The sequence below is a fragment of the Neolamprologus brichardi genome, chromosome 13 (assembly GCF_056152115.1).
Source record: "Neolamprologus brichardi isolate AB-2024 chromosome 13, ASM5615211v1, whole genome shotgun sequence".
Taxonomy (NCBI): Eukaryota; Metazoa; Chordata; class Actinopteri; order Cichliformes; family Cichlidae; genus Neolamprologus; species Neolamprologus brichardi.
The window spans coordinates 24,247,796-24,262,026 of NC_142116.1; the positions used below are offsets into that span (position 1 = coordinate 24,247,796).

General features: G+C 42.0%; 1 protein-coding gene across 4 annotated transcripts in view; it reads right to left on the reverse strand.

Moving 5' to 3' along the window:
• The window catches only part of sorbs1 (sorbin and SH3 domain containing 1), a 42,341-nt gene extending 28,695 nt beyond the window's left edge, over nt 1-13,646 (reverse strand). For 2 of the 4 annotated variants that reach the window (XM_087850350.1, XM_006799008.3), the window contains exons 1-6: nt 6,161-6,266; nt 3,617-3,659; nt 3,027-3,113; nt 2,531-2,647; nt 1,677-1,783; nt 1,363-1,504 (exon numbers count right to left, since the gene is read on the reverse strand). In XM_087850350.1, coding sequence (XP_087706476.1) covers nt 1,363-1,504; nt 1,677-1,783; nt 2,531-2,647; nt 3,027-3,060 — 400 coding nt within the window. In that variant the 5' untranslated portion in view covers nt 3,061-3,113; nt 3,617-3,659; nt 6,161-6,266. Of the gene's footprint in view, nt 1-906; nt 937-1,362; nt 1,505-1,676; nt 1,784-2,530; nt 2,648-3,026; nt 3,114-3,616; nt 3,660-6,160; nt 6,269-13,546 lie in introns of those variants that run through there. The other 2 variants (XM_006799013.3, XM_006799012.3) reach the window with 2 other exon arrangements.
• Nucleotides 13,647-14,231: the final 585 nt, after the last annotated feature.

Here is a 14,231-nt window from a genome sequence, read left to right on the forward strand (position 1 = left end):
ATTTCAGATGCAGTACATTATTTACTTAAGTTACTTCCAACACCCATTTATTGTTTATGCTGGGAAACCACCATTACTTACTGGGATACTTCACTCAATGAAGTGATTCAGATATTAATACCGCTCTACCAAGCAGAGTAAGCCTGTAGCTCAGTTTACTGAGCTGGCTACGTGTGTTTTATACTGCAAATAAACTCAACAGGGAGACTCTTAATAATAGTGCCACCAGTGTATTTCCAGCAATCCAGATGAAAAATGTCTTTGGAATATTGGTCACCAGCTCATCCTAGTAAGCTACACAATGCATTTTGGGTATACTGCCTTTCATGCCCCTTTTACATAAAATACATGACAAATATCAGAAAGTATATTGTCTTTGTTTTCTACATGACTTCTCAGTGGTAGGACAGGTTCAGTCACACACACTTGGATTTAAATGATAAGGATAAGGTTTGTCCAATGTCAAGTAAATAAATGAAAGAACAGAAGCCGGCCTAAAAAACTCAAGTTCATGCTAATCAGTAATTTTTCCATGTAACCCACTGGTGACGGGAACAATAAAGTCTAAGATTAAAATCCCAGGTTTGATAAGAAGCAACACAAAAGAAAAACAGCATCAAACAAAAAGGAAATGAAATGCGTTCGGTATAACCTGAGCATCGTACTGCGTTCCCAAAAATGGTAACAGTATCTTGACTTATTACTTCATGACGCTTGTATCAAACTAACAAACAAAAGTTAGTCATGAAACCGGGAAAAGGGGGTGGTGGTGCGCACACAGATGGTTCAGTCGAGAAATGAAAAAGGTGTTGCGCTTTAATAAAAGCAGCACTTCTGCGAGCAGTCGAACGAATGAAAAAAAAAAGTGTTACATGTTTTAGACGTCAACGAGACCTCAGTGCGTACCTTCAGGATGAGAAAGCTGCTTTTGCTGTTCTGTTGTGAAACAAACACAGACAGAGACATGACAAGTAAAACGTGACTCAGCAGTGATGTGTGAAAGCAGTTGTTATACATGTAACGCAGACAGAGACAACGACACCGTTAAATGTTCCATGTGAGACTTTGAACACTGACACAGCAGAAAACATCTACTCGCTAAGTAAAGATGTAGTGGAGTGATAAGCAGAAAAGCAACACCACCAGTGCCTGAACTGTAATCTGAGGTTATTCTGTGTTTTGGCAGCTGGTCCCTCTGCATGTGTGTTTTTGATCTGACATGCTGGTGCTCCAGTGCATCATTCAGTGGGTCTGAGTGACATATATATGACTTAATACCACCAAGCTTCCCTAAAAGGGCACACAAGCAATTTTAAGCTTCTTAATATCTGTCGCCCCCAACCTACAGACAGGTGTGCTCACCTCTGTTGTGTTGTAGCAGGACTATGGTGGGGTTAACTATGCTGGTGCAAGGATAAACAGAGCTGGGAGTCGATGTCACCGAGTTCTGAATGTCAGTGGAGAACGGAGCTTGATTTTCTTTTATGCTCTCAGATGAATTGTTCTGAAAGTGACAGAAGATACAAGTTTACAAGTCAAGAGAAAGAAAAACTGTCCTGTAATAAAAACAAGAAGAAAAAAAAGACATCTAACCAGCACCGTAAAATAAGAAGATCACTCAGTGCTCATAAAATCAAACCAAGATCGTGTGTTAAATGGGGTGGAAGTAAACGTACCTGGCACAGAGTGTTGCTTACAGGAGGTAAATCGGCTGTGTCATTGCTGCCACCCTCAGCCAGTCCTGCTTTAGAGCTGTCTCCATTAATCTGGCTTGTCCAGCCACCTAAAAAGGGTCCAAAACTCTCTTAGTTTGGCAGCCAGCGCGGCAAGAACAAAAACACTGGGGACGATGCAAAAAAGTAAATTCTCTGACCGAGCTTATGACAGCAAATCATAACAGATAATTGCAGATAAAATAAATCTCCATTTCATTCTGCAGGGTGTGAATGCTTTCCTTAGTGGTTTTCATGCAAGGGGCTGTTAATATCCCCGGAAAAAAAAGAAGAAGGATTCTCCCACAATCTCTGAACTTTGTCACAAGAACAAAGTGCCTATTCAGTTAGCTGTTAAGGCCATTTGTTCCACTGGCCTTTATATTCAGACTCTACAACAATTAAAGCATCTCCCCAAAAGCCTTGGCTAACCTCCAGACCGGTTCCATTCCGCTCTGCACAACAAACGAGCCCACAGTTAAGGCTGCCTGCTCCAAAGTGCAGCGTGGGCAGGCCACAACAAAAGACCTCTTTGACACTTGTATGAAAATATGAGCAGTCGGCCTTCATCACGGCTCTGAGCGTGCCCAGCTGAGCATACACTTTAAAAGATGAGTAGTTATATAATCCTGCAAAAACATGACGAAACGCCAGTTAAATTACGGCCAAACTCACATCCTCTGTCCACATTTTACACGGATGTGCTCCTGTTACACACACATACACACGCGGCCATGTTATTCTTGCTAACCTCTTAATATTCTCTTCATCATGTGGAGAGCTGTGACGAAACAACTGTGGCAGCTGTCCTGACTTACTTGGTGTTGAGATGACGTTTGGCTCATCGCTGATGCAGTCCTCATCATCGATGTGGACGAGAGTGGCCCTTAGGGTCACCACGCCTTTCCCTTTGCAAACTCTGCTCGGGTCCAAATCTGAAAACATTCAAAATCTCACTTTAGCTGCTATTTATTTATTTATTTTGGTGGTTGTTAAGGAACGTCTTGCTGCTGAGAATCCAACTTACTGCTACCTCATGCTCCAAATCGCCAAAATAGAACTGTTACATCAAAACCAGGCCATCAAATTAATATCCTGCTGTCCTGTAAAACTAATTACCACGAGCACCCCGCCAGAGGTGAAAGTAGAGCGCCTGAAGCTTGCTCTATGCAGTATTTTTTTTATTCCCCCGTTAAATTAACACCCAATTCTCAACAAGTGACTTTGAAGACCACATTCTATGTCTTCTGTGTGAGTATGAGGTTTCCACAACTGTAGTAGCTGAAACATTGATGAGCCACATGGATGCATCACCTGGGGTGGGAATCAGGTCAGGAGAGCCTTTCATGCTTTTCACAGGTGTAATCCTGACAGCACAGACTGTCCGAGGACCTGAAGGGACTTTAACACAACAAACACACAGGAAGGAACAAAAAGAGTTATTTTGTGTGTGATTATGAAAAAAAGTATATTTAAGGCAAAACATCCCACTTTTAAGATTTGAAGCAATTATCTAGCAGTTATCTATCACCTGTTCATTAAAGCAATTCCCTATCTGATTTAACAAGGGTGCTACATAGTACATGATTGATTTAATGCCATGCAAGTGATGAATTCACATCATTGTGGTACATAGGAGATGAGGTTAAATGAACTATTTGATAGGCTTAGACCAGTGGTTCTTAACCTGGGTTCGATCGAACCCTAGGGGTTCGGTGAGTCGGTCTCAGGGGTTCGGCAGAGCCTCCGCCATGACATGCATGGCTCATTTTGTGCACCAGTAAAAAAAATCACATTTTATTTTTCACTAAAGAGGGGTTCAGTGAATGCACATATGAAACTGGTGGGGTTCGGTACCTCCAACAAGGTTAAGAACCACTGGCTTAGACTGAGAGCTGACTTACTGGGAGTTGCGCTTGGTCTTACGCTGCCCTCTGCTGGAGAGCCCTGGAAGGGAAACACATGGAAGACTATTAAATAGGAGGATTCCCCAAGATAGATTCCTATGATGTATTATTAACTATTAACCTGCAGCTACACAAAGATCCTGACAGAATTCAGAATAAAAAATTATGAACAACAACTAAATAACTTTTTGTTGGAGGCACAAAACAAAATTTTCAATTCATTTCAGGTCCTAGCAGGAAGAGATGAAAGGGTTTGGATCTATGGGCACCTATAAAGAAATCCACTAATGTTCATTTTAATCTACAGCCACCTGCGCTTCTCTCCAATGTTCATGACTTAGTCTGACAAATGTAGCACCACAGCAGTGGAAACATCTGCATCATTCTCAATAAACTTCACATCAGATGGACTGAGGAGAATGAATTTGATAACCAGGCCAAGTCTCTGCTTGTTAGAATGGATGACTGTATGCACTGAAGGAATATAACATACACAGAAAATGTCTTATACGAGTAAGATTTGGTTTAGCACTGGCATTAATAGTGAAGGCACTGCAAAGACAGCTTTAATGAGGAACCACATACAGCTAATGAAACTGTGGTTGTGCCTCTGTGGTTGGGTTACACACTGAAATGAGATACAACACAGGAAGGCAGCGAACTTTATCTGTTTAAATCATCTGAAGACTCTTTCACATTAAGTTATATTAGTAATTCAAAGTGTTGTTTAATTCAGAAAAACTTTCAAACTCAAGCCAATAGCCATTGTTTGCTTAGAACATAATACAGCACAGTCTATATAATATATAATGATTTTTTTTCCATCCAGAGAGACATTACAACTTATGTTACAGATTACAGAAGTTGCAGTGAAACATCCAAACGGTAGCATGGATCAGATGCCACAAAGATCTGTTCAATGCATTCTTGCAGTACAATTCCACTGTTACTCAGCAAAGATAATTAAGATAAGATTATTGAGAATCAAATTCAGTACTTTCCACTTTGATATAAATTCAAAAATTGTGCTTCCCTTTAATGACAACAAGAAAGGAGAAAAGTAACCCGTATTGCTCTAAGCTCCAGCAGTGGCGCATGCAGAAGTCAGAGCACGGCCGCCATAAAAGTATCTGTGAAACTTCCTACTGCTCATCTGGCCGTTGTGCTCAGGCAGCATGGCTGATTTAGGAGACATCCCCATTTCAAATGCCAAGAAAAAGACTGATTAAGACTGCAAACAAACTCACCAAGACACTCAAACAGTCACTTGTTCATATACACAAACAGACACAAAGAGTGTTTTCTTTTCATTTTCATTTGTAAACTAAGAGGAAAACAGTGAGGAAAAGCCAGAGCAGCAAAAGCCATCTAGAATTTACTCTGCAATGAAAATTTTAAGCTGCTTTTAAAGTTGTTCCTTTTCTTCTGAGTTTGCGTGGGACACTGTGTGCTCTCTGTTTACACATGGCGGTAAATAAGCCAACCTGCAGAACAGGCCGATGTTCCAGCTGGAAGCCTCCACAAATAGGCCTAAAATGGATGAGGGAAAATGGGAGCAATTCCAAACAAGTCCCAAGGAGACACAAAGCAAAAAACCTTTTTAAACGTCTTCCAGTACTGGAGCTGAGCCGTCCCTGAGCATCAGAAACTGTGTGTTTATTTCCCATCCCTCTTTAATAAAATCAGCTTGCTTCTTGACCCCCTGCATCCCGGAGAGGCAAAGCATCTATGATCTCATTTCCAAAACCATTAACAGGCATTCCTTTGAGGAGTGCTTACGCTGATCTCAGTTCTGCTTCCGCTGTATCCTCACATGAACCCCGAGATGGAGAATTTACAGTAGAAAGAGCATTTTGAGTGTGTTTGAAATTCTGGCATATAACAGATAGAGCGAATATGACAGCTGACAGCGTTTAGTTTGCTGTATAAACACACAGAGCAGAGATCATCCCTGGCCTTTTTAGGAAGAGGGTTCTGTTATGAGTCTATTTGGCTTAGTTGATATGAAGTTAAGTCACTATTTGCTGAATTTGTTCAAAGTTCAGCAGACCACTTAGTGGGCCTTGAGTTAGTGGCTCAAAGGTTCCAAAGACAGCCTGACTTTCCTTTTTTTAAAGCGAGCGGATGTGCTATTAAGTGCTATTTGTGCTGATTTCTCAGAACCCCGCCCCCCCCCAAAACAAAACAAGTCTGACATGTAGAAACTAAGTCTTATAACATTTACCAAAAAAAGAGTTAAATTCAAATTCACAGTTTAACAATTAACAGGGTACGTGTCATTATATTCACATCACAGTCAGTGAAACACCCTCTCAGCTCTGACCTCTGCCATTATCTAAAAGCAGCAAAGCCCAGATGATTCATCTAATATGCATCTCTCAGTTCCATTACAACACAACACTCTCTCTCACACACAGATACATAAACCTCCTACTGAACGAAAGCTCCCTGGTGTGACCAACACTGCCAAAACAAACAACTCATAAAAGCCAACGACCACCCCAAGGCGTCACTGCATGTCTGGAGAGAGAGATACATTACCTTCCTGATGATGTGTACAAACAGCCCTTATTCCACGACGCACATCAGGATCCTCTGAAGCCCCGTGAGCCGCACGGCCGAGCTTTGAGGGTCTCATGTGGGCGGAACAGTCCCAGGGTTGACCTTGACCTTTCGCTATGTACGAGGGGGGGTCTGTTTGCTTGCGACAACAGGCGTGTTCAGATGCACCTGTCACCACATGCCACCTGGGAATGTTGCACCCACTCAACAACTGTGGAAATCCTCCTGCCTCTTAAAATGCTCACGCAGGACAGCAGATGAGAGACAGAGAGGCAGACCAAAGATGATAGCTGCAATTTGCTACTGGATGATTCAGCCACCCATACGGTCCTCAATGCCACGGATGCTTTCGGGTTTCCCAGAATCTGCCTGCAGTCCCAGCGCTATTCACAACTCACGTCTGAGCGGGCCATCGTGTGACGAGGATTCTATTGGCTTTTTTCTTTTTAATTTACCTGCATTCGTAAACAGTTGCTGGCAGGCAGAAATAGAACTCTAAGCCCACTGGCTGGCTACACTGAAAGCCCCCCTCATCAAGGCCCATTGCACCCAGAAGCTTAGCCAGCACAGTAGCTGATGGGTTCCCAGAATCCCTGATTCAAAAGAAAGGCTCCCTCCCGGCGCGAGGGCAGTATTCAAACACTTGTTGCTGATTCATTTAAAAGTTTTACATATAAAACAGAAAAAATATGGCCACTTTCTCTGGTTTCACGTTGAGTACTTTCTGAAATCCTGAATCTTATCTTCCCCACAATCTTGAATAATTTTAAGATTGATGGAAAGCTTTCTTCCCCAGCATTAATCTAGCTTCTTAAACATGAAATTTATCTTACTCTATGATGGAAAACTACATTGTTTACTGTATTAATATCAATAAAAACAGGGAAAAGGGTATCTGGCAAAGGCCTTTGACACTGAGGTACTGAAAAAAAAATGTTACCAAGGAGTTTAGCTAAAATCTTTCACAAAACAGTCAAGATTGAGCCACTCTTCGTCCTTCTAAATGATGCGGGTGGCTCTTTGTGTCCACAGGACATCTGATTTTATTGTTTAAAGTTTTGCCTCCCTGGATCAGGGAGAACTTCCTTCAGTTATATAATGGTACCAACAAATATTTACATTTTTTTCTCATGGAACATCGCCGTGTTAGGAAGAGAAATTTCAACAACTTATATAATCTTTGACAACCCTTTTTCCCCTGATGATTTTACAAGCTCAATGCAGAAAAGAGCCCGCGAATTTATCTGTATAAATAAGTCATAGACCCTGTTCTTTATGTCCTGGTTGTTCCATCCATCCGTCCATCCATCTTTCCATCCATCCATCCGTCTGTCCGTCCGTCCATCCGTCCAGGATTATTTCGATACCTAATAGAAATTTTTTAAGGAAATTTTGCAATATCCATGCAGTTCTTCACTTGCTTGGGAAACATTTCAGATATTTACACGGAGTGGGAGGTGGGGTGTTTAAAGATGTGGTGGGTTTTAAAGATGTTAGCAGTTGTATTTACTTTACGAACCAGCCTGAAAGCCTCTCTTGTTTTATTCTCATCCTTGAATAGGTTTGTTCCCTAAAGTGTAATAATAAACAAAACACAACAAAGCACCTAATTTTTAACATTATTGTCCTTCTGTTTGGATGTTTTGTGCCTGTACAGGTTTTCCAGTCTAAAGACAAGCACGTCATTCTAAACGTGAGCATGAATGGTTTTCTGTCTCTCTGCGTTAACCCTGTGAATGGCCGTCGACCTGTCTGTTGGGTACCCTGGCTCTCACCTAATGCTGGATACCACAGGCTCCAGTCACATTGTGACCCTGGCTCAATAAACTGGAAAATGGATGGATAGTTTTCATATAGACACATGCTGTAATTTGTTATTCTTTTTTCCCTGTGTAATTACACAATATCTTGTACAGATTTTCTTCGTCTGAGCCTTATCTTAAACTTGACCTCAAGCTTTGTTTGTAGTTTTGGCACTTTCCTTTTGGAGCATTTTTATTGAAGTTGTCTGACAAATTGTGCGTCAAGCTCACTGTTTTTTCGCTATTTCTATTTTATTAGATTATTATTTGGCATTATTTTAAAACTCTGTGCATCACTTGTTTGTGAATGGAGTTTACTAACCAAAATGACTAACCTATCACTTCTAACCTTAGTGTAAAACCCTACATGCTCTTATGTAAATAGATTTTTCCCTGAATCGATTTATGACTTCAATATTTAAGCTCTTGGAGCATTTTTACAGGCACCACAGATTACTCTATCTGTATGATCTTATGGATTATCTAAATTTCCTGTCTGTCCATTTTCAAATCTAAACAGAGCAGGGTGATACAAAGTTGAACTGCAATGCATTCCCTCCATGGGGGGTAGGGGTCTCTGTGAAACAGTCAGAGGCTGCCTTAAAAGTGAGCCATGTCAACACAAAAGAGCTCTCTTCACACGCTCAGCTGTATAGACGGAGAGAAAGAGCTGTTACGTAACGCAGTTTGACTTCTGCTTTGTCAACAAATGGCAGAGAGGGGAGAAGCTATCCAGTGCTGTGTGCAGATCCCACCAAACAGCTCCAAACATGGCTCGAAATGGCTGCTCCGGAGCAGCAGCTTATCCTCCTAATTGAGAAGAGACCCCCCACCTACCCTTCAACCCTCCCCACTCTCTTCCATAAACAGCTTCCACACTGGACACCAGCCTTGGATTCTACACATTCCTCAACCAAAGCTATTTGAAGTTCATTTCAAACAACTGCAGCATAAAAGGAAATGTATGTAACTTACACACTACCCTCATTACAGTCCCGAGAACAGGATTACACATTTGTGTTGATAATGGAAGGAGCTTAAGCTGGGGTTGTATGAAGACAGCTTCTATGCCTTTGAATTCTTTGAAGAAGAGTTTAAAGCGATCCTACTGTATCACTATCATATTTGAGGGCTTATTTTGAGGATATTTCTTCACCTGTAGATAAAAAGGTCCTTTTTGGAGGGAAAACAAACCCACTCATGACACTTGTCATTGTATGATGTGTTCCCCATCGCTCAGAGAGGCTAGCGACCTGCCAACGCATCCCCGTGAAGCTCAGACAGTTACTGGAAGTGACCATGGCCAGATCCCCGGGACAGGAAACACTTGGCTGGTACGTGCCGAGGTCCTGGGGAGGACTGCAGTTGGCTGCATGGACCAAACCGCCTGTTACAGACACTGTGTTAGAGAGCCAGGCTCCTTCTAACATGCCTGCTAGGCTTTTAGAGCCAGCGTAATAAGAATGTCAGGGAGCTGACAATTTACCCAGGGTGATACATCTTCACAGCAAGGGCTCCAGGCTTGACTCCAAGAGTGAGAGAGCTTGGCTCACAGGCCTCACAGAGAGGATAAACACTGAATATCCAACTAGCTTTGTGGTGTCTCCTTAAGGGACTTTCAGATAGTTTACTTTTAAAGGAGCTGAGTTTAGTTTAAAAAGTTTCAGATGAAAACAGAGTGACATAATTGGAAAAAAATAAAGTCCATAAGACAGTAGAGAGGTATGTAATTTGGTAGTATGAATAAGACATGGCGTTTATTTAATCTCATAACTCCATAATGAGCACAGCTGTGCACAACAGATTCCTCCCGGCTTAGATAATGGGAGGTACTTGCACATTAGGTGAGCGGCGCTGACAATTCAAATCATTGTCACAGAGTGTTTCCTCATCTCCGCTGAATGTTTGGAGTCTGACAGGGACTGGAAGCTCTGAGCGTGTTCCCTAATATAACTCTCCGAGCGCCTATGTGACAGCACTACTTGATAATTGAGTCATAGGATATGGCGGCTAAACGTGAATATAAACAGCGATGCGATAATCCAGCAATTTTAAGTGCTATGAAGGCATCCTCGTGTGAAATGAGCGTGCAGCAGGACTCCAACTGGTCCCCATCATCCATCTATTTCAGGAATGCCGGTGCAGCCTGACTCGTCCCCGTCACACCCAGAAACAAACAGAGGCAGGCAGCTCTGTCTGTAACAGCCCCGCTTCACAGGTGGTGGCAAAATATTCGATGGTCCTTACTCTTTGTTACATGTTGCAGTGAGCGATTGAGAAAGCTGTGGCGTACAAGTGTCACTTGAGAAATCTTGGATTGGTCTGTGAGATTTTTAGTAAGGACGTGTGTTGATTCTCATTAAACTATCTGCCAGCAAATGCTGCGATGCTGGTGTTTTCCATCAGCGCTGACATGGGTGGGTTGGGGGTTTGGGGTTGGTGTGGGACGTGTGGTGCTTGTGACGGCAGTGGAGGCGGGCGCTGCTTAAATCTGTCACCAAAGCATAAATTATCTTTTCACGGTTTTGTTTACGTGCATCCGTGATCAGGGCGGGGGTTTTGTGCGCCACCGACCTTGAAAAGCCAACGCATAACACTTAATTTCCCCATCCACTTCATCCAATGGCAGGAGACGGTGAAAGCAGACAGGGGGTTCGGCGGTGGGGGGTGGGGGTTGCCAAGCAACCTGTTGTAACATTAACAAGGAGTGAAAACAGAAACCTGGTGTCTGGCTGAAACATCCGGCCTGATCCAAAGCCATCCATTATTCCCATTAAAGCGAAGGCTGTTCTCTACAAATGCTGCCACTACAAAGCTTTCTGTTCAAGTCATGCAAATATCCAGCGTCACCACACAGCTGGTGTACATAAACCGCAGCTAATTAAAACAAGTGATCCTAAAAAAGTATGTCTCAACAAGGAAATACTATCATTTCATTATTCTTCCAATATCCAGTAAAAATAGTAGTACATATATAACTACATATATCACTCTGAACAGATGGGTACAGTAGGCCTACAACACAGCGACAGTATCCACCTATGTAAACAACAGCAAAAGCTAAATTATCTACACTTTGGCAATGCAAATAAATTCTGAAGAGACTGCATGATCAAAGGGGTAATTGGACTTGAATGAAAAAACAAAACATATTGTGACTAGTTGTCTGTCAGATTTCCAAACCACATGGAGATCATCATGGAAAAACAAGACTATGATATTCCCGAGGCCAGCTGGCTTTGGCAAATCTTTAAAATTCAGTTTTGAGATTCATGTTTCAGAGGATTGCTCCTCTCAAATCTAGGGGAACTGTGTAACATGACTCGTCATAAAATATTAACAACCGCGCTGGGTTCATGCTAAACAAAGAGCCCCGTGCTCGAGAAGTTGCACAGATCAGGCAGCTGTTTGTTGTGCAGATCAATCAGTTCTGTATCGGCTTTTTTGGATACAGACACACGATGTGCACCTCAGTGGTGGATGCTATTCTGCAAATGGAAAAATTCAAGCATACACATTGCAGCTAAAATTAATGCAGGCTGCAAACTTTACACTCTGTTTGAATATTATTTGAACTGTACACTCTATCCTCCTGTTAAGATACACTAAAACACCTGATGAATCACTATATCTATATGTTTTAAATCGGGGAGGGAAAGCATTCCTTTGCAAATCATCCAAATTTACTGTTGAAGTAAAAGTCAATACCGTCATGTGTTCAATCTTTCAGAACATAACAAACATTTTCCTTCACATAGATCACTTTCACCTTGCTTTAATTGCACAACAGAACCTGCAAAATGTCATAAGGGTACGTCTGCTCCCTGCCTAAGTAAATGGCTCCTGGGTGAGCTGCTACCAAACATGTGACTGATGTGTTATATGTACACACCTATCGAAATCCCTGTGTAAACAGCCACAGGTCCTCTACTGACATCTTGTCAACCAGAAGTCTTTGTTGTACTTGTAGTAAAGACGTGTGGGAAGCTAATGGATTCCCTGATCTTTCTATGTAAACAACGCTTAGATAACTGAATATCTCCATTAACCACGTCCAACAAGTCCACATGATAAGACGAACACAAGTGACTGGGTTATTTTCAGAGCGTGGCAGCTACACAGCAAAACACTGAAACAGGTGGTTTGGAGTAAAATCCGTCTGAATGCTTTCCCCCTGTCCTTGGAGCGGTTTGATGAATTATTTGTGCAAGGGTTAATATTTTATCACGCCTGTTTAGACTCATGTTACTCAGGGGTAAAAATGTGAATGAAGACTGAGGCGGGGGAACTGTAGAGTTTCACAAGTAGGCGTCTTATGTATTATAGAAAGCTCCAATCTTAGATCTTCAGTTAAAATAGGAAACGGCAGGATTGTTTTCCCAAATTGTAGATAAACTGGCAGGTAGACATTACGCAAAGATGGCTCTCTAATTCTTTAGAATTCCATGACAGCAACAATGAAAAGTGCATATTATAAAAAATTAGAACCATAGCAACCAATGTCAGTTTTGCCTTCATACAATCCTTCCCAGTGGCGTGTTTAGTGGGACTAAGAGAAAATCCCAGTTAAGATGTGGACAAGACGGAGGTGTTTGTTACAGTCTCTGAGTCTCTGTGTGGCCACAGTTGTGCCGCCAAGCAGTTGTTCATATCACATGCTGTTCAGCGTGAGTCTTCAGACAGACCTGTTTGACATATAGCCCAACATTCAGGTCCTTGTGTCAACACAAAGAACACCCACACTTTTAATATTGTGCAGTTACATAACACAGGTGCTAAGTTAGTCATGCTCACAAAGATGTCCCTGGAATAAGGAGTGGAAAATGATAACGGTCCTACCAAATCAACCTCCTATCAAGAATATCTCCAAAACAAAGATGACAGAGGTGACAGTTTAGTTTGATCACACTGTACAGTGAACAGCTCCCAACATCTCCATGCCGCATAATATGCATTCCATTAAGTGGATGGTCTTGATGTCACAGCCCTACTGTATGCATGTAGAGTAGCCTGAAGTCTGCCCCCTATGACTCACATTGACAACCGCCGCCGTCCAACTTAAAGAAACCAACGCACGGGATCGGATTTGTCTTAAAATAAATAAATAGATACACAAATGTTATTCAGCAGTGTTATACAGACAGCAATCCTTTAATTTTCAGATTAAGGATTTCGGTTTTTTCTTCTCGTATTCAGCTACAGAGTGCGGCACCCATGGCGGGACGCATTCCCACTGTATGGATCTGCCTTTACTGCAGCAACTGTCCCACAGCCAGAGCCCCCATCTGCTGAGATGCAAAATCAAAACCGACTGACTCACAGAAGCATTCATATTTGCTAACCATTGATAAACTCACGTAGCAGACTCTGTAATTAATATGAAATACATTATGCAGTACTGGCTTTGCATCACAGCTTAACAACTCTCAAGTCAGCTGTTAACAGAGCCAGTGGGAAATAAAAATAAAGTGTTCATGCCCTGATAATAAGAACCTTTCTTTTAAGAGAAAATCTTAAAGAAGGGCTTCAGAGACGTGCTGCTGTAACGAGCAGGTACGCTCACCTCTCTGTGATGGTAATCCAGCGTTGTGGTCGCTGATGCAGACAGACACACTTCACTGAGCTCTTTGCGACAGCTGCTCTCCACCAGCGTCCTGTCAGCGCTTCACACTCACCGGTTTCAACTGCGTCAACAGCGGCGCACTGCTCGCCCACCGAGCGCGAGGACCTCTCCTTTCACAATAAAAGCCTGAAGCTAGTCGCTTCAAAACCGAATTAACATAAAAGGGGAAGAAAAAAGTTCAACTGCTGACTTTGTAAGTCTGTTGCGCTGGGTAGATAGCTGGGAAATATTAAGCATCTGGATAGATCTAGCTATTTATCCACCTTTCTATTTAATTCCTTTATTTATCAGTCATGGATTGATGGATTGGCCTCGACAGAGCCCGGAGCACAACATTACAGAAGCAGTGTGGGATCATTTAGTCTGAGAAAAGAACAAAAGAGACAACATCCAAAGGAGAGCTTTGACCTATTCCTGAAGACTACTTAAAAAATGACAAGAAAGCTCGTATAAGGGATTTCCAGCTGCATTGAAGAATAAACATTGTCATATTGAATATTAACTTTGAAACTAATTAGAATTGTCTAAATGTGTATGCCTCAATAAATGACTTTAAAGACTTTTAATTCCCATTTTTCTAGCAAAATATTAGAAAATAAGGGATGTTCTCAAGACTTTTGCATAG